Source organism: Natator depressus, chromosome 5 (assembly GCF_965152275.1).
Source record: "Natator depressus isolate rNatDep1 chromosome 5, rNatDep2.hap1, whole genome shotgun sequence".
Taxonomy (NCBI): Eukaryota; Metazoa; Chordata; order Testudines; family Cheloniidae; genus Natator; species Natator depressus.
Window position 1 is genome coordinate 114,075,805 of NC_134238.1, and position 19,897 is coordinate 114,095,701.

Genomic DNA, 19,897 nt, shown 5'->3' on the forward strand with positions numbered 1-19,897 from the left:
GGCCTGGCCCCTTCCTTATGTTTAAAAACTTCCACTTTGCATCCATAATTTTTCAACCCTTCTCCATCCCAGTGAAGGACATGAGACAAGAAAGATACTTTTTTGTTGACACCCAGGCCAACAGTTCTTTGTATGGAGCTTGTGCACACCAGCAACCAACCAGGGATCTACTAGTTGTAGAGTATTAGCTTTCTTCCCTCCACCCCATCTCCTTCAATGTCATTTGAATTCCCAAGTCTATTATCTCTATCCCCACATTGTCCCATAGCTCTGTTGTTTTACTTAACCACACACAATATAGTTATTCAGGCCCCCTCATTCTCCTTCAAAGAACTGTAGGTAGTGAGAGGGGCATTAACCTTTGCTATTCTGATCTAGCAAATGTGACTGTGGCCAGGAAATAAAGTGCCAGGGTCTGATTCTCCATTGCCTTGCACCATGTGTAGTCATTAACACCTATGAAAGCGAATGTAGAATTCTACCAAATTGACATATTAGCCTTTTACATGCACTTTGTAGCACTATAAATGATTATACATGGTTCAGGGCAGTGGAGAATCAGGCATCAGGCCCTTGGTTTCTTACCAGCACTCCTGTTTGTGAAACCCTTATCACCAAATGTTAGAAGTAAACAATCTTTCACAAAAACAGAGCAAATAAAGCCACATGAATCCTTCAGTCCAGGAGGGAACGTGGCTGGAGGAGGTGGCTGGAGAAATTCCAGATTTTCTGAGAAGCAAATGGCATTTCAGAGAAACCGAAGATCTGAAATCCACCACCCTGCTACTTGTGGCAGGCCCAGCAGCATCAGAGATTGACAGTACTTTCCAGTGGCACCATCAAGGGCACTGCAAAATGCTAACGTCATTTAAAAATGTCAGTATTGTGATCCATGCAAGGATGCCATGTCCCTGAGAAGCAACCCAAAACACGCCATGCTTGGGCTGAGCATTTGACCTCAACAGCAATTCTAGCCTCTGCTAGGTATGGAGGACAAGATTTGAACTATGGATGACCTCAGGCCTCACTTGGCAGTGCAGAGCACTAACCACTAACCCAAATGGACAGTTCCAGATTATTGTTTTAATACCAGCCTTTGTGTGCACGTATCCAGAAGACATAAAATAAAGTTTTTTCTCTCTCTCTGTGGATTCTCCAAGGTCTTCCTCCGCCAGAAGGTCTCACCCTCCTTCCTAAAAGCAAGACATCTCTGATTTTGTCATGGCAGCCAATAGCACAGAAGCCAGAAGATGACCTTCTTGTTGAAGTGGAAAGGACAAGTGTGAATGACAACAGTGGTGATGAGATCAGTGTTATCACCCGTGTGCCAGGAAATATATCCACCCTGGTTATTGATGATTTAGAACCCAGACAGCAGTATAGGTGCAGGGTACGTGTGAATACCAGGTCTGAAGGAGAGTGGAGTGACTATTTGTATGCATGGACCTACAGTGACAGTAAGTGACTGGATTCACTTTACTTTATTTATTCCTTTCTCTTCCTCTTCCCCCTAACCACCCCCATCAGGATTCTGATGTTGCTAGAGGTCTTTGTAAAATGTAATTGTGATGGGTTCGGTCACAGAGACCCCCTTGGGACTGTCACCTGTTGTGCTGAAACTACCTCTGAGCCCATCTTCTCTGCCAGCTTGGGACTCCAGAACCCTGTCTTGTTGAGCCAGACATGCAAGCCTGCTGCAACACAGACCCAGAGTCTGAACCACACCCCCAAACCTGCAGACTTAACTGAAAACAGCTCAGCAAGTGCTCCTGTCTCCAGCACCCAGATACCCAGTTCCCAATGGGATCTAAACCTCAAATAAATCTGTTTTACTCTGTATAAAGCTTATACAAGGTAAACTCATAAATTGTCCACCCTCTATAACACTGATAGAGAGAGATGCACAGCTGTTTGCTCCCCCAGGTATTAATCACTTACTCTGGGTTAATTAATAAACAAAAGTGATTTTATTAAGTATAAAAAGTAGGATTTAAGTGGTTTCAAGAAATAACAGACAGAACAAAGTAAATTACCAAGCAAAATAAAACAAAACACGCAAGTCTAAGCCTAATACATTTAAGAAACTGAATACAGATAAATCTCACCCTCAGTGATGTTCCAATAAGCTTCTTTCTCAGACTAGACTCCTTCTTAGGCTGGGCCCAATCCTTTCCCCTGGTACAGTTCTTGTTAGTTCCAGCTCAGGTGGTAACTAGGGGTTTTCTCATGACTGAAGCCCCTTTTGTTCTGTTCTACCCCCTTTTATAGCGTTGGCACAAGGCGGGAATTTTTTGTGTGTCTGGGTCCCCACCCCTCCTTGTAAATGGAAAAGCACCGGGTTTAAGATGGATTCCAGTACCAGGTGACATGATCACATGTCACTATAAGACCTCATTCTCCATTCTTTCAGGGCTGGCGTGCATGTAGCCAGGAAGGTTTGCGAGTAAACAGAACCATTCACAACCAATTGTCCTAGTTAATGGGAGCCATCAAGATTCCAAGCCACCATTAATGGCCCACACTTTGCATAGTTACAATAGGATTTCAGAGTAATACTTCATATTTCTAGCTTCAGATACGAGGATGACACATTCATACAAATAGGATGAACACACTCAGTAGATTATAAGCTTTGTAATGATACCTTACAAGAGACCTTTTGAATAACGCATATTCCAGTTACATCATATTCACACTTATAAACATATTTCCATAAAACATATGGAGTGCAACGTCACAGTAATTCTCTGCAGTGATAGCATAGTGCTTCTGAATGTGCATTTACAGCTGCTTTTAGCTATTGTTCAGAGGGATAGCTGAGGATCAGCACTAATTCTTATCCACCTGGTCAGAGACTAAGGATGTGAGTTTCAAAAGTTCCTAAGTGACTCAGGAGCACAGGTCCCAGTGACTTTCAATGGGATGTGTGCTCCTAAATCACTTAGGTGCTTTGGAAAATCCCACCCTCAGGGCCTGATTCTCAGAAGTGCTGGGCACCCACAACTCCATCCAAGACAATAGGATCTCCACTGATTTGGGAAATCTGGCTGAGTTGTACCAAGCACTGAAGGGTGAGGAGAGGATGCAATGTCTGTGCACTACACTGAGTGCAGAGAGTAGTTGAGTCTGTCGTAATTCTGGTGCTAGAATCCTCAAAGGAGGTAGGAAGGGATGAGAATGGTGGCAAGGCCATAGTCTCACCTGCCCCCCCCCCCAGTACTGTCACCGCAGCCACACTCCCTGGGGACTCGTGAAGTCATTGTGCTTGCCTGAGGCACAATGCTTCTAGTACGCTCCTCTGGAAGAACACATCTCTGCACCGCTCATGCCTGCAACCTCAGTGCTAATCCCATTCGCACAGGTGCTTACCTACACTGGTAAAGGTTACACAGCTGGGCCCTGCATGTGTTAGAAACATGACAGTGGTGACCTGCTTCTGGAAATATCACCATAGGTATATTATTCCAAGGAGAACTTGTCTTGCCAGCTGTGATTGTGGCCACCAGCTAAGGGCTCAATCCTGCTCCCATTGAAATCTGTGGGAGTTTTGCCGTTGACTTCTACCCTTCCTAATGGCTGTTGGATGGACAAGGAAAACAGGCCTTAAAGCAATGAAAAGTAAGGGATACTGGAACCACAGGGGGATGCTGATCCAGTCAGGAGGTAAAATTATGCTGCCCTAATTCAAGAGGAAGCCCTTTGTCTAGGATAGTAGTACCTGGAGCAGTCTCTTCTTTTTCCTAGCAAGGATAGGGAATACCATGAGGACACTCTGCTGGAAGTGTTCAGTATTGCAGTAGTTGGTGCCAGAATGAAATGCACCATGTCAAGTTTATAAAAACATAGTCAAGTTTCATTTGCTGTCGCCCTGATCCTGGTTCTGTTTAAGCCAGTGGGAGTACTGGGGAAAGGATTGGCGCTAAGAGAAGGAGCAAGGATGGATGTAAACTGGAACATGTTCTTTTTTTGTCCATAGGAATCCCACCGTCACCTGACAACATCAAGATTTTCAACATCACGGACACCTCCGCCATCATCTCTTGGTCAACTGCTGCGGGACAGTCCATCTCCTCCATCATCATCAGCTACAAGATTTATGGCAAGGCTGAGTACAACCACATTGACGTCACAATAAAAAACACAACCATCACGCAGTATCATCTCAAGGGCCTCGAGCCGAACACTGCATATCTGGTTCAGATTAGTGCACAGAACAATATTGGACTGAGCAACCCAAACCCCTCTCTTGAACTGCAGACTCTCCCGGAAACAAAAGGTTGGTTACCCCAGCTTCCTGAACTCAGTCCAAGCCATGCCTGGGCGGTCTGAGAGGCCATGTGGGTTAGCAAGCTGAGAACACAGCTGGGGACCGATGAGCACCTGAGCTTTTATTTGTTACTCTGAATTTTGTTGGATTTTAAGAAAAATATACCCAATGCACATCCATACAAAGACCTTAGAATTTGAATCCCAGCTCTGTTATTGGTTCACTGTGTGGCCTGGGGCAAGTCACACAATTTCCAAAAGTGGCTGCTGACTTTCAGTGCCCCAGTTATTGGGGGCCCAATGTTTCATAGATTCTTAGAGTTTAAAGCCAGAAGGGACCATTAGCTCATCAAATCTGACCTCCTGCATAAAACAGGCCATGGAATTTCACCAGCCTGGCCACCCACAGACTGACTTTCAGAGATGCTGAGCACCCCCAGCTCCAGTTGAAATCAGTGGAGCCATGGGTGCTCAGCACTACCGAAGATGAGGCCCAAGTTCTCTGGGCCTCCATTTGTGTATCTGTAAAATGAGAATGCTAATATTTACTCCCTTCAGAGGACTGTCAACGTTAACCAGATGCTATTAAGTGCCATTTTCCCCTCAACAGCTCCATATGAATCGAAGGGAGGGAAAATGCTGCTGATTGCGATCCTTGGCTCAGCAGGGATGACCTGCCTAACAATCCTCCTGGCCTTTCTCATCATGCTGCAGCTAAAGCGAGCCAACTTCCAGCGCAGAATGGCTCAAGCCTTCCAAAATGTGGTGGTGAGTTTCCAGTTTTGCTTTGTCGGTGCAGTTGTTCATCTCAGCCTCATCTGTTGTCTTTTTCTGATGGTTCCCTCCTCCTCCTCTTCTGACTTTCGAAATAAAGCTGCCCCCTAATGCATGTGTTAGCATTAATAGTGTCAAGCTTTCCTACCACTGACCCAGAGGTGAGCAGGGGATCACAACTGTGGGATACAAAGTTGAGGGTCCACCTAGAGAAGGAAGGCAACTATGTGTTATGTCTCCCCTTCTGCTTTACTGCTTCTATCTCCTTTGTAGCACCAGTTTGTGATCTGATGTGTGTGAGGACGGGAGGCATGCCCTGCCAGACCAGAGAAAAGGCTTGTGAACACACTACTCAGAAGCAAATCCTATGAGGATGCATTAATTAAAGCGAGGATGACCCCTCAAACACAGCAGACTATTTGATGTGCCACAGCCTGATTAGGCAAGGGAGAGAGTGGAGACTATTTAGTTGCTAGATGTAATAGTTTGCTCAGATGTTTCGCTTTCTCTTCTTTCTTCCTCAATACTGCAGTGGAAGCTGCTCAGCATGAAGAAGGAAGCTTACCCAACCCTGTAGCCTACTTTCTGTCAGCCTCCACCACACTTTTATAAAAGTAGTCAGCGAGTGTCTGACACTCCTCTCGTTTAGACAGTATAAACCAGGAATTACACTGCAGAAGACAATAAGCTAGAGAAGGCTCAGCTCCCACATGCGTATATTGAATGGGTAGTAAGTTCTGTGGTATTACTCCATACGGTACAAACTACTACTAACGTGGTTAATTTTTTTCACAGAGAGAAGAGCCAGCTGTCCAGTTTAACTCAGGAACTCTCACTCTGAGCAGGAAAGCCAAGAACAGCCCAGACCCCACTATCTATCCAGTCCTCGAGTGGAATGACATCAAATTTCAAGATGTGATTGGGGAGGGCAACTTTGGACAAGTCCTTAAAGCACGAATTAAGAAGGATGGCTTGCGAATGGATGCTGCCATCAAAAGGATGAAAGGTCAGCGGTTTTCATTAAAGACTGCAGAGTCTTTGAGGCCAGGGCCCTATGTTGATCTGGGTTTGTACAGTGCCTGGCATAAGGGGACCTTGATTCTGACTGGGGCCTCTGGCTGCTACTGTAATATAAATATTAAATAATGAGCATGAATAATAAGCTCACTTCTGCTTTTGCCTGGCCAAGGTTTGCATCCTGGAGATGGCTTTTTTTTTCTGTCGGTGTGTTTTTTATAGTTTAACCCGGTATCATTGAGTGCTATTCTTCCATATGAGTTTCAGTCTGTTTGATGGGTCACATGAAAATCTCATCATTTGCTACTCCACAGTGATAATGGCACAGAGCCTTTAAAACTTGCCAATGTTGCCTTAAATAAATAGATACGGTAGCAGTATATTTGTAGGGTCATTTAAATTTCCCTCTACTTCTTGTTGGGCATCACTTCTCTATCTAAGGCCTGGTCTACACTGCTGAGGGGGGGGGAATCAATCTAAGTTATGCAGCTTCAGCTACGTGAATAACGTAGCTGAATTTGCTGTACTTAGACCTACTCACTGCGGTGTCTTCACCGTGGTGAGTTGACTGCTGGGCTCCCCCGTCGACTCTGCCTGCGCCTCTCGCAGCGGTGGAGTTTAGGAGTCGACAGGAGAGTGCTCAGGGGTCAATTTGACCCTCGCTGGATCGATTGCTGTCCGCTGATCTGGCAGGTAGTATAGACATACCCTAAGGTACTTTTAAGATGCATATCAGCATGGTATCTAAGTTCCAGAAATACTAGAATACTGCCACTATAGTGCCTGGAATAGTGCAGATGTTGTTATGCAGCTCTCTAGGTCATTATCCAAGGAAACTGGCAATTGTTTAAGGGTGGCCATTGTATCATCCATTCTAAGAAAAAGAAGAGAAAGCATGGTTGCTGCTTGTGCATGGAATGGTGAATGCTGAGTTTTTAATGATACCCAGTGTGACCGGAATCCCAGGGGAGCCGACTGAGGTCACTCAATTAGGATGAAGTGCAAAGAATGGGGCAGACAATCCCCAAAGCTGGAGGATATTCCAATACTTAGATTTACCAAGCCAGCACAAAATCTTCTATAATACCTTACTGGTTACCCAGAAGCCAACAACGCAGTTCCCTTAAAGTAGCCCAGCCTCAGACCTTCACCCAGACACCCAAGTTAAATATGATGAGAACTAATGAAAGCTTATTAATCATATAAAAAAGTTTCTACCAATCCCAAAGGATCGGACACATTACCTTCCAGGTTAATGAATATTCCAGATCTTACCCAAATACATGCTTACAGCCAATTCTTATTAACTAAAATTTATTAAAAAAGAAAAGGGAGAGAGGATTTGTTAAAAGACCAGTATACACACAGACATTAGTACAGTGCTTGAGATTCAGACTCATAGCAGAGATGGTGAGCTTTGTAGAGGCAAAAAGTTCTTTCAGAAATAGTTCATAGGTTATAGTCCAATGTTTATATTCAAGGCGGGCCAGTCAGCGCTGGGATCTTAGTCCTTGTTGCTTAGGCTTCCCCTGCATGAAGCCTCAAGCAGATCTGAGATGACAGGATCAGGACCCAAGTCTCAGGCCTTCTTGTGACAGATCGGAGTCCCTCGGAGAACAATAGACACTCATTTCCTAAGCATGGCAGGTAATTATCCACACAGATCCACATAAAGCAATTGCCTGTTTTTCCACCATTTGCAGATGATTGGCTATACACTTCAAAGAGAGATGAATACAGTGATATCCTAGGTTTACAGTTCATTTAATTGTTAAGAATTTCTTTTGATCTCTGAATTAACAGAATACAGCATAGACAGGGACTGTTTGATTACACTGTTGATCTCTACCCATATATATGTAAATACACAAAAACACAAACATTGTCTCCCCGTATGTTTTTAAGGGTTGAATTTGAGTCATTGGTCCTGCAGGGTGCTTAATCCTTTCTTCCTCAGTTTGGGCTTTTAATTTGATCATCAACTTTAATCTGCTCTGGAGAAACATTTTCCTGACCAATGAGTTCTTTCTGCGTTTCATCTATTTCCAGATTCACTTCTGAGATATTAGACAGACATTCAGAAACTTCATTCACATATAAACTGCTTTTCTGCACAAACAGCTATTTTCCACAGACAAACATTTGGAGAATTCCTCAATAGGCAAGTTATTGCCCCAACAGACACAGGTTTAGGATTAAGAAAAGGAGTACTTGTGGCACCTTAGAGACTAACCAATTTATCTGAGCATAAGCTTTCGTGAGCTACAGCTCACTTCATCGGATGCATACTGTGGAAAGTACAGAAGATCTCTTTATACACACAAACCATGAAAAAATGGGTGTTTACCACTACAAAAGGTTTTCTCTCCCCCCACCCCACTCTCCTGCTGGTAATAGCTTATCTAAAGTGATCACTCTCCTTACAATGTGTATGATAATCAAGTTGGGCCATTTCCAGCACAAATCCAGGTTTATTTCTTTCCTGTGACTGATTTATGTTAACCTGACTAAACAAAGCTTTAATATCATGCTCAATCAAAAGATGCTTAGGCAATAACTTCCTTACACCAGCTATAACTTCATGTTTAATGCCATTCCACTCAAGGTGGATTCTGGCTAAAGGCACATTTACAGCAAACTCATAGAGGGTTAAAATATTCACACTTTCACCTGGTAAGTAATCTTCCTCTTTGACAAGATCCTCTTTAACAAGACTGATGTTAGAACCTGTAATTTGCCCTGAACAGCTTTTACCATTGATTTTTACATTCTTTGCCCAAGTTATGGGGTTACCTTCACCTGACCTCGCAGTAAAAGCATTTACATAAAAGGTGGCAGAGTTGGGGTATATTTTAGTTACACATAGACAACTACTTAGAGTCAAACAACATACCAACATGGTTACAAACTGGATAGATTCTATCCCCATCTTTGCTGTTGAGAAGCTTTTCAGGATGATGCAGTCCTTCATTCTCTTGAGTTGGAGCTTAAGTTTGTCCATTTTGCCTTAGCTTCTAGTTCCTGCAATTGAATATATGTGATTCTTTGTTAATGTTCAGAACACAGGCGTTTTCTTTCAGCAGCATCTCTTTCCATATCAGCTATCTTTTGCTTTCCCTGCAATCGAAGAGGTATTAGCTTTTGTTCAAGTTGCTACTAGTTTCTCACTGCAGGCATTTTCGCTGGGTCTGCCTCCTGATTACGGGCCATTAACAGATTTTTCAGTTCTTGCTCTGGGGCCTTTTTTTAAAAGACAACCCCCTCTGTGAGCACAATTCTTCCAAGCTTTTTCTGTCAGGATCTTCCTAGGATCTGGATCACTCACTGTAACTGGTTTTTAACCCTTAAGCTCTCCAATATCAAAATTAATTTTTGACAAATGTGTGGTTTTGATCCAAAAACCCAGTTAACCTGTGGTAATGTGTGTCCAAGCACGACTACGCCATTATGACCGGAGTCCCAGGGGAGCCGACTGAGGTCACTCAATTAGGATGAAGTGCAAAGAATGGGGCAGGCAATCCCCAAAGCTGGTGGATATTCCAATACTTAGATTTACCAAGCCAGCACAAAACCTTCTATAATACCTCACTGGTCATGCGTCACACCCAGTGTGCATCTTTTATGGATGAAAAACTGGTCTAAGTGTGGGTAGCCCAGAAGGGCAATACCACTCTGGCTATGCCAGCTACAATAGACAAGTAGAAACAGGGACATGAAACACTGGTATATGGTAAATTAAAACATAAGTTTAGGGGCAATTCTCCAGCCACTCTCCCAAGATTTATAATGTATCTTTTAAACAGAGAGATCCAAGCATTGTTGATTTTGCTCTTTAGGAATCATTAGGCTCAGTCCAACTCCCAGTGGATTATTTTGATTGACTTCAGCTGGGGTTAGATTGGACCCTTAATTAAGGACAAGATGAATCATAGCGGTAGCCGAGGTTTATTTGATTTTGCAGGGTAGGTATAAAACCAGGCATATTTCACAACTGTGCTATGATGTTTCGGATCATATTCTCATTTTTAGATGTTAAAAATCTTTTCCTCATAGGTAAGCAGAAGGTGGGTTCAGTTGGTTTACTACACCAGACTTCACAGAAGTCTTATTTTGTGCTGCATTGTAAGTGTGCTAGGTGAAAAATATTTCTGGTGTACGATCGTGTTAGCCTATCGATGGCTTTTGGAATAAGCTTGCTTGGCTACTTTTATTACCCTTGAATTGGATGCTTTAAGGCGTTTGGTATTTGGGGACTTCAATATCAAGATCTGCTCACTCTCTTTTTTAGGCTGATGGATTTGTATAACCTGCTAAGGCATATTGTGTCTCCATACCATAAGAGGAGTGACATATTGGGTGTGACTGTTGAAGACATTATGATACCTCTAGGTTTTTGACTGAAGAATGATGTTATTATTTAGGTAAAGACTGGAATACCATGGAGTTTATCCCTTTTCAACATCAACCAGTAGTCCAAGTTCTTGTCTTAATGAACAGTAGCAACAGCGTGGTTTTAACTGCAGTTTAGATGAGTACATAAATAAATGTTTCTTATATTTTCAGAGTATGCCTCAAAGGATGATCACAGAGACTTTGCTGGAGAATTGGAAGTTCTTTGTAAACTTGGACATCATCATAATATCATAAATCTTTTGGGAGCATGTGAACATCGGGGTAGGATATTTTGTTTACCTGGCTTTAAAAATTATACAATAAAATAAAATATAAAACTACATATTTGTCCAGGCCAGAAATTCTCCTTATATTAAAGTAATTATTGTACTCAGAAAAGGAAAGATGGCACCCTGTTTATAACATAAAATATAAGCAGATTTTTACATAAAATATTTAGATGCATAATAAAAAGAAAACACGACATAGCTAAACAGTGGTGTGTGGACCACCAGTGATCAGCAGTGCTCTTTTTGGTGGTTTGCAGAATTAATCTGTTTGAAAACCAAGCAATGGGGTAGTTGGACAGGAGGTTTGTTCATAAGCCAACGTTTACCTGGGAGGATCACTGCAGTGAATAGATCTACACCAGTTAATGATCTGGCCACTTACTACAGTAGAACTTTAGAGTTACGAACACCAGAGTTACGAACTGACGAGTCAACCACGCACCTCATTTGGAACTGGAAGTATGCAATCAGGCAGCAGCAGAGACAAAAAAAGAAAAGCAAATAGAGTACTGCGTTAAATGTAAACTACCAAAAAAAAATACAGGGAAATTTAAAAAAAAAAAGATTTGACAAGGTAAAGAAACTATTTCTGTGCTTGGTTCATTTAAATTAAGATGGTTAAAAGCAGCATTTTTCTTCTGCACAGTAAAGTTTCAAAATTCACTTGTAAACTTTTGAAAGAATAATCAGAGTCCCGAACAACCTCCATTCCTCAGGTGTTTGTAACTCTGAGGTTCTACACTGTATTCCACACTGTGAACTGCTGGGCTGCAACATTTCTGTTATGAAAAACGCTTTTTGAACTATAAAATCACAAGAATCCTTCTGAAATGGCCATCATTGCCATCTTCTTCTTCTGCATCTGAGAAATAGAAGGTTTGTTGGTTTGTTTGTTTGAATCTTGTGTGGCATTATACTGTAGTAGTGGGACCCAATCAGGGGAAATGCATAATCACTGACACTGTCTCCATTTTTAGCTTGTTATGTAATACTGCTCTCTCTGTTTTACATTAGGGTATCTTTACCTGGCTATTGAATATGCTCCCCATGGAAATTTACTCGATTTCCTAAGGAAGAGCAGAGTGCTGGAGACAGACCCAGCATTTGCTATTGCCAACAGCACTGCCTCCACACTGTCTTCTCAGCAGCTTCTGCATTTTGCAGCAGATGTGGCCAGAGGGATGGACTACTTAAGCCAAAAACAGGTCAGCTCTGAGCTCCTTGTCTTTTAAAAACACAGCGCTTTAGTTTTTAGGGCTTGATCTAGTTTTTGTCACCTCTATTCAATATGTATTGTTAGGGCTATACCAGAACTGATCTTTTATGCATTCCCCAAGGATAACAGGAACACACTGACCCCTCCTAAAAGATAAGGTCAGGATGACAGTACGTAATAGAGATGTTTTGATTGAACCAACATGAACAAGGTGATAACTAGCCACGTCAGGGGACAGTGATTAACTATGTCAAAGGGGCAGTACTAACTTGTTTGTATAAGGGTATAAAGATGAATCTCAGAGGGAGAATCAGCCAAGGGGGGACCAAAAAGTCCCGCCATTCACTGAGCTGCATCCATTGTCATGGGCATACGTCTTAGCATCCTTGTAGAGTCTACCAGGTGCTATTACCATGCTTTATTGATAATAAACCTGGACTGGCACCTTCGTACTTTAACGAATCTTGTGGTCATTGGGCGGTTCGCTCCATGTCTACTGTGCCAGCTGTCTGCACAAAGCTGGGGCAGCACACAGGGAGAACACACACACACACAGCCGAACATCTAACCATACTGGGTTACCTCAGAATTTCTGTTTTCTTTACTGTAGTTTATTCATCGCGATTTGGCAGCAAGAAACATCTTGGTTGGAGAAAACTATGTTGCAAAAATAGCAGATTTTGGATTGTCTAGAGGTCAAGAAGTTTATGTTAAAAAGACCATGGTAAGGATTGAAACAAACATGTTCAGTATGATCATTCTTTGAGAAAATCACACCTCATCAGGGGTTATCACTATGTCTTTTTTTTAGAGATGGAGCCAAGAGACAAAGTTTGGTTCTTAACCTTCCTAAAGTCCAAGGAACCTGTTGCAAAAATTTCATGCAAAGTTCAGGGATATTTGGATGTAGCTTTTTGGCTGAGGCCCATCACTAGCCATTTAAAAAAAACATCTTTCAACTATAATCTGTATTCAGATGGCTTAATTCTATTGACATAGGTGGAGCTATGTCAACTTACGTCAGCTAAGGATCCCATTGTGCAAAACAGATGTGTTAAAGCAATGGCAATTCTGTTCTATACAGATATTTGTATCAGAGTAAATGTTGGTACATATGACATCACTAATAAGTAAGATTTCAGTAGTTTTGATGATAGCATGTCACACATAGGACAAATACAACAATTAGTCTTGTTGTCACGATTCAGAGTACTAAAAATTTAAATTAAAAAAAAAGAAGAAAAAAGCAAACTAGTTATTCACAGGCAGCTTTGTCTCACAACTGAAATAATGAACTACTAAAAAAGGGTGTCACAACCACAGACAACGGTCCAGATGTGCAGAAGGAGTTCTGGGATATAACACAGTCACGCAAGGGATGGGAACAACTCTAGCTAGAAGTGTCTGATTATTTTTAATGAAAGGCAGACTTATTTAGAAGCAAATCCTTTGCACAAACTGAAAGTTTGTACTCCAACCCTGGCCTTTGTATTTATTTCATGAATGTAATGAGGAAAAATGAAATAGGAATGTAAAGGCACGTAACTGATTCTTATGTTCCAATTTGATATTTACAAAGCTCATATATGAAAGTGAATCCCTCCATGATCTGCACTGGTGTAAAGCCAGTGACCTAAGATTAGGATCAGGGCCTGAGAAAGTAATGAGACTGAATGTTGATGAATCATTGGTCAAACTATCTTGCACACTCCCCTAGAGGCTCCATTGAAAAGTGGGTGGAGTGGGTGCGAGTGATGAGATGGAATCCTATGTGCAAGGCTCCTCAGGGAGGAAGACCAGTTCCCAGGCACTAAACCCTTGGCATCCCTTGAAGAGGAAGAAGTGAACTGTCTAATGAGTCTCTTCATCCCATCCCACATGATTCTGCCTCTGAGTCACTAACACCTTGTGGTCAATGGGAAAGGAATGGTTCACAGGATGTGCATCATGCAAGCAGAATTGTTTCCAATTCATACTGGGACCACACTCATTTGGAAAGAACTTCTCTTTGCTTTACTGGGAGCTGTGCATCTGGGATCTGATTGTACAACCAGTGCTCAAGTTGGGGAGCATGTATATCAGTAGGCCTATTGACATGAATGGGGCTACCTGTGTAAGTGCTCACTAATGTAAGTAATGGTTGTTTGTGGTGCAGGTTTCAATAAGATTGTTTTGAAACAGCTATGAACACTACCATTAATATAATAGCCTATAATGCAATTCTAATGGCATCACTTCCAGGGAAGGCTTCCAGTGCGATGGATGGCAATTGAATCTCTAAATTACAGTGTGTACACCACAAACAGTGATGTGTAAGTACAGTTCTTTAACATGTTTTTAATAAGACTTTCTTTAATAACATCGAAGCTTCATAGGGGAAAGTTTTTTTGCCAGCGTTTTTAATCGTGCAGCTATTAATTCATGGAACTCAGAAAACACAGGCATATGTATCACCATGTGGGCAGACAGCTTATCAGACTACAAGGAATAGTCTGGAAAAACTGAACCAGGCTAAGTTTGGGTCTGAATCCAGATCTGAGTTTCTACAAAGTACATGGGATGTTTGGACATGGGGTTAGTTCAGGGGCATCTCTAGTTTGACACTCAAACTCAAATGCACCTTTGGAAGGCCCATACGAACACCAGTTTCTGCCAGCGAAGTGCAGCAAGTATCCAGGAAAACAGCAAAAGTTCAGATCTGTGACAGCAGTACATGCCAGGAAATCAGATAGAGTTGGCCAAGCTCTACGGGCTTGATCTAGCAAAGCACTTAAGCATGTGCATAGCTGTAAGTACTTGAGCTATCTCATTAAAGTCAACAGGACTCCTTATGGGGTTTAAGTGCCTTGCTGGGTCACAACCTGCGCGAAAAGGGGAAAGTAATCAGAGGCGATACCTCTGCCGAAATTTTCTGTATAGACTATAGTGCTGGTTCATTTCTATGCGACGTCTGACACATTTGGTCATTTTCTATTGAACTTAGTCTCTGTAAATCTTTAAGGGGAGAGACGAAAAGGAGGTACAAAATAATTCTCCTTTGCATGACAGTCTCTTCTGGAATCAGATAAATAAAATAGCAGAATATAATCGTAGTTAAAAAAGAAACCTCATAAGGAGGTTTGCCAGAAGGTGGGAACGAATGACAAGGGATGGGTCATTTGATGATTACCTGTTCTGGTCATTCCTTCTGAAGCCCCTGGCATTGGCCACTGTCGGAAGACAGGACACTGGGCTAGATGGACCTTTGGTCTGACCCAGTATGGCTGTTCTTACATTCTTGATGACCCCTTTAAGAGCCAATTTCTGCCCACCTGACTAGTACTATTGAAGTCAGTGGGCTAAATTCTGCTGTGGGGTATACGGCTGTAAACTGAGAGTACTTCATCAAAGTCAGTAGAATTACTCTGGATTTATGCCACTTAACAGAGCAGAATTTGGTCCCATGGGCCTACTTGCATGAACAAAGGGAACAAGATTTGCCAAGAACTTTCACAGGAAAGAAAAAATTTCCTTCTCTACTGGAATGAGGAAATTTCTGCTTGTGTCCTGGGCAAACGAGTCATCCTGGAGAGAAAGGAACACACGCAAACCAGTTTAGAATTAGAATGGAGTGAAGGCAGAGGGCGATGGGGGAAAGGAGTGATCCTTGGGACATGCAAGTGGAGCTAGGTTCTTTGGGTGTGAAATGCACCAGTGTAAATTCAGCATAATTTCATTTACTTCAGTGAAATTGTTCTGGGTTTACACTGGTGAAACTGTGAGAAGAGTTTGGCACTTTGTGTATTAAATGAGACAGAGACAGTGAGGAAATGGGCCAGATCCTCAGCTGGTGTAAATCAGTGTAGCTCCATTGAAGTCAATGGTACAATGCTCATCTACACTGCTGAGAATCTGGCCTTATATATTTTAAAGCCTGGATCCTTACTCCCAAACAGAAAATTAATCAGAAAAAAATGTAAAGAGTGAATTGTAACTTACGTTCTCTGTATATTAGCAAAATGTCTTTTTAAATTCTCTTCAGTATCATCACACCTGTTCACTTTTAATCATTGTTCCTCTCAAGGTATGAGTGCTTTTTCTTTGTCCCTATTGCAGGTGGTCATATGGTGTCCTGTTATGGGAAATAGTCAGTTTAGGTAAGTATCCATTTTTTTCTGGTACACAAATAAACCAGCACGGGATATTCTAGTACAGTATCCCTACTGGGTATTCTTGGCTCTCAGCCCTCATTCAGCCCACTAAGCCATTCCTCGGTTTCAAACATCTTCCGCTGTTTTCTTTTGATTTATTAACTACATCCTGCATTGGTCACGATACCCTTAAAAAAAATCATCACTATTCCAACTCAGTCCAGGTCAGGCACCACATTACCTGAGCAAGGTAGAGAGAGACTCTTTCCATTATCCCATGGCAAGGAATTTACACCAGGTATTTTCTTTTTAAAAAACAAATATTACAAGGGTGAGCTTAATAAAAGGACCAAGGCACTTAACTGCCACTTTAGGCACCTACATCCCAGGCTGCACTGGGTTTCACAAACCCCCTGCTCAGCTGCACATGAACCCTGTCGGTGCCTGTTTCTGCCTCTGAGCGTGTGCACTGCAGCCATGCTATGTGTCTGGATTCCTAAGCCCCAGAGCCAAACAGAAACCAGGAGAAGCTAGGCATTCTTTCACCTAAGTCACCTATGGGGCCCAATCTGCTAAGTGTGCTCAGAGCATGCCTACTGGATTGGCCCCTAGAGGTGAGTTTTTGCAAAACAGCTGGAGGAGGAGGAGCCCACACCCCTCAGCTTGGCAGTTCCCATTGGCTATGTTAGGCAAGGAGCTACCTAGCCTGCTGGCTTTTTGTAAAGCCCATTCTGAGGTGCTGATTTCTCCGCATTCGTTGTATAGGGAGCTTAGGTGCCAAACTCAGGCTTTGTGAATCACAGTGATTTTCTAGGTATCTATAGTCAATGTCACCAGGCCTAAATTTCTTTGTGTACCTAGCTCTAAGAGTTTTTCAATTTGTCTCCAAATATAACTTAGAGCCTGATCCTGCAAACACTACCACTGGTCACATGGGGCCTAAGTCTGATCTTACTTACAGCAGTGTAAAACAGGGATAACGCTATGGAAGGCAGTGTAAGTGAGATCAGAATCAGGCCACTGGCTGGAAGAATGTGGGAAGACACATTATCAATGGAACTGAGCCAGTTTACACCAGCTGAGGATCTGGCCCGTTTGCCTTTTACTTTATAAAAACACTGTGCATGGTTTTAGCACAGCATAAATAATGACTAAAATTATTATTATCAAATACAGTTACTCAGTACAATCTTCCTTCATCTTTAACTTGCCTTCATCAAATATTTTATTGCTGAGCCATCCTGTGGCTCTTGTGCTGAGCGCGGTTATCCTTATTTGTGATAGCACCAGAAAAATTTGCTTAAGCCCGTGTTAAAATCTTGTGTTTTAGGTGGGACACCGTACTGTGGAATGACATGTGCAGAACTCTATGAGAAATTGCCACAAGGGTACAGACTGGAAAAGCCTCTCAACTGCGATGATGAGGTGTAAGCAAACAAGTTCATTAATTATTATTTTATTTCCATTGTTTACTGTGAAAATGGCAGTTTTCAGGGAAGCCATGATTCAGCAAATGTGTGATTTTGTAAATATTCAATAATATAGCTGTATGAGGCCTGAATGCACTGTTGGTTGCAGAATGGCAATTTGCCTCCAAAGGTGCTATACTTTGCACAGGCTGGGTGGCTGCCGTTTTGAAAACCACCGCAACGTTCCACACAAAAAAAATCACCTTCAAGAAGGCCAAGCATGGGCAATTTAAGCCCAAATATGGCAGTTGAAAAAGTAAAACAAAGCATGTTTGAATTGAAATGGGTTTGCTACCTTAACAGGTCTGGGCAACACCAGTCCAATTACCACCACGCTGGAGGAAACCGTGGAAGAGTTCATACATGTGGCTGTGTGCCATGCAGTAAAGCCAAGTCCTATGCGGGAGGCTGGGAATGCCTAATGAGAGGCTCAGGTGGTGAAGCACTGCTGTCTGTCTGCAAATTCCAGCCTTAAACTGGGGCTGCTTGCCATGGTTTTAAGATGGAATCTGCAGGCCTTGTGGTCAGCGACATGCTGCCAAGTCCTCATCGGGTTGTGTCTGATTTTTAAAGGTATGACCTAATGAGACAGTGTTGGCGGGAGAAACCGTATGAAAGGCCATCATTCGCTCAGATCCTGGTGTCACTGAACAGGATGTTAGAGGAACGAAAGGTAAGGCTGTGCTAGCTTAAAGTCCAAAGGCTAAATCTTTCCATGGCATGTGTGTCAAGTTCATTGGGGGTACTGTAAACACAAGTAGTGAGCTCTATATCCCCAAAATAATTAGGGCACAGCTTAGTGTGCTTGAGGAAAAACATGCATCACCTACTTCAACCTCTCTTCTTCTTTCAGACATATGTGAATACCACGCTGTATGAGAAGTTTACCTATGCAGGCATTGACTGCTCTGCTGAAGAAGCTGCTTAAGACAGAAAAAAAATCTTCATATATTGAATAACTATTAAACAAACCAAAAACTCAGCCTTCTGGGGCACAGAATGGGATGTGCTGTGTATAGCTCTTTGTAAAATATTGTTGAACTACAGATAGCATTGTGTATATCTTACAGTAAGTGCTGCCTCCATAGACTGTAGGAATGTATATACTGTTTTGAGTAAGAATGGGCTAAAGTCATCAATTCTAAGGTTTCAGAGTAGTAGCCGTGTTAGTCTGTACCAGCAAAAACAACGAGGAGTCCTCGTGGCTCCTTAAAGACTAACAAATTTATTTGGGCATAAGCTTTCGTGGGCTAGAACCCACTTCATCAGATGCATGGAGTGAAAATACAGGAGCAGGTATAAATACATGAAAGGATGGGGGGTTACTTTACCAAGTGTGAGGGCAGTCTTTACTAAACGTAAACTTAACTTCCCCAATAGTAATGTCTCCCTACTGTTACTCTCACCTTCTTGTCAACTGTCTAGGCCACTCTCTTATCACTTCAGAAGTTATTTTTCCTCCCTTGGTATCCTACTGTTAATTGATTTATCTCGATAGACTGACCTCACACTTGGTAAAGCAACTCCCCCATCCTTTCATGTATTTATACAAGCAACTGCTGTTTGGTTTTTGTCATTCAGTTTAATAGCCAATTTCTGTATTAAATATCAATGTTTATCTTGACAATATATATATTAGAGAGTGGTGTTATTTTAGAAAGCCACAGGGCGTTTATCACAAAGACTGGGCATTCATAAATGTATTACATATTGTAAAACACATTTCTAAAAGGTCAGTTTGGCTACAAGTGCAATTTTTTCATTTTGTATTTGTCTAATAATACACTGACTAAGTATGGATCATTAGTTAATTATAAACAGGCAAGGTTCACTTACTTGCTTGTGACCACCCTATGCCTTGTGTGCCTGGCTGTAGTTTACTGTGTGGCCTTTAACAAATAATGTACTAAAAGCCTTTAAAATATTTTTCTTCAGCGGCATTATTAAAAGGTTCTCAACTCCTACACATCATTCAGCGAATGTACATGATGGTCAAGAGGGCAGGAAATATTTTTACATTTCAGTATAATGGCCTTCTGCATTAGTGTGTCTGAGAACTGAATCCGGACTCTTGCTATCAGATGAAGATTTTTAATTCGCTCTCAGCCCATGGGGGGCAGGAAGAATAGGATGCCTGGGCCATGGTGGCTCCTCGCAACTGCTGGGTGAATCTTCAGCCACTCCCCAACAGGTCCCTGCCCCTCATCGCATCCCCTCCTCACCATCCATCCCCCACAGAGACAGCAAATGAGCCAGCTATTGGACACAGTCTGCCTAAAGTGCTGATAAATTTGTATAATGTCAAAGCTGTAATAATTTTAAAAATAATTGCTGCAGAATGTT

General features: G+C 42.2%; 1 protein-coding gene across 1 annotated transcript in view; it reads left to right on the forward strand.

The window, feature by feature from the left end:
- TEK (TEK receptor tyrosine kinase) overlaps positions 1–19,502 on the forward strand; it is an 82,352-nt gene extending 62,850 nt beyond the window's left edge. Inside the window, exons 12-23 of the mRNA XM_074952105.1 lie at positions 1,161–1,457; positions 3,977–4,276; positions 4,877–5,034; positions 5,836–6,046; positions 10,621–10,731; positions 11,754–11,944; positions 12,566–12,679; positions 14,197–14,267; positions 16,051–16,091; positions 17,416–17,512; positions 18,128–18,227; positions 18,408–19,502. Of these exons, the coding sequence (XP_074808206.1) occupies positions 1,161–1,457; positions 3,977–4,276; positions 4,877–5,034; positions 5,836–6,046; positions 10,621–10,731; positions 11,754–11,944; positions 12,566–12,679; positions 14,197–14,267; positions 16,051–16,091; positions 17,416–17,512; positions 18,128–18,227; positions 18,408–18,482 (1,766 nt within the window). The 3' untranslated portion in view covers positions 18,483–19,502. The remainder of the gene's footprint in view (positions 1–1,160; positions 1,458–3,976; positions 4,277–4,876; positions 5,035–5,835; positions 6,047–10,620; positions 10,732–11,753; positions 11,945–12,565; positions 12,680–14,196; positions 14,268–16,050; positions 16,092–17,415; positions 17,513–18,127; positions 18,228–18,407) is intronic.
- Positions 19,503–19,897: the final 395 nt, after the last annotated feature.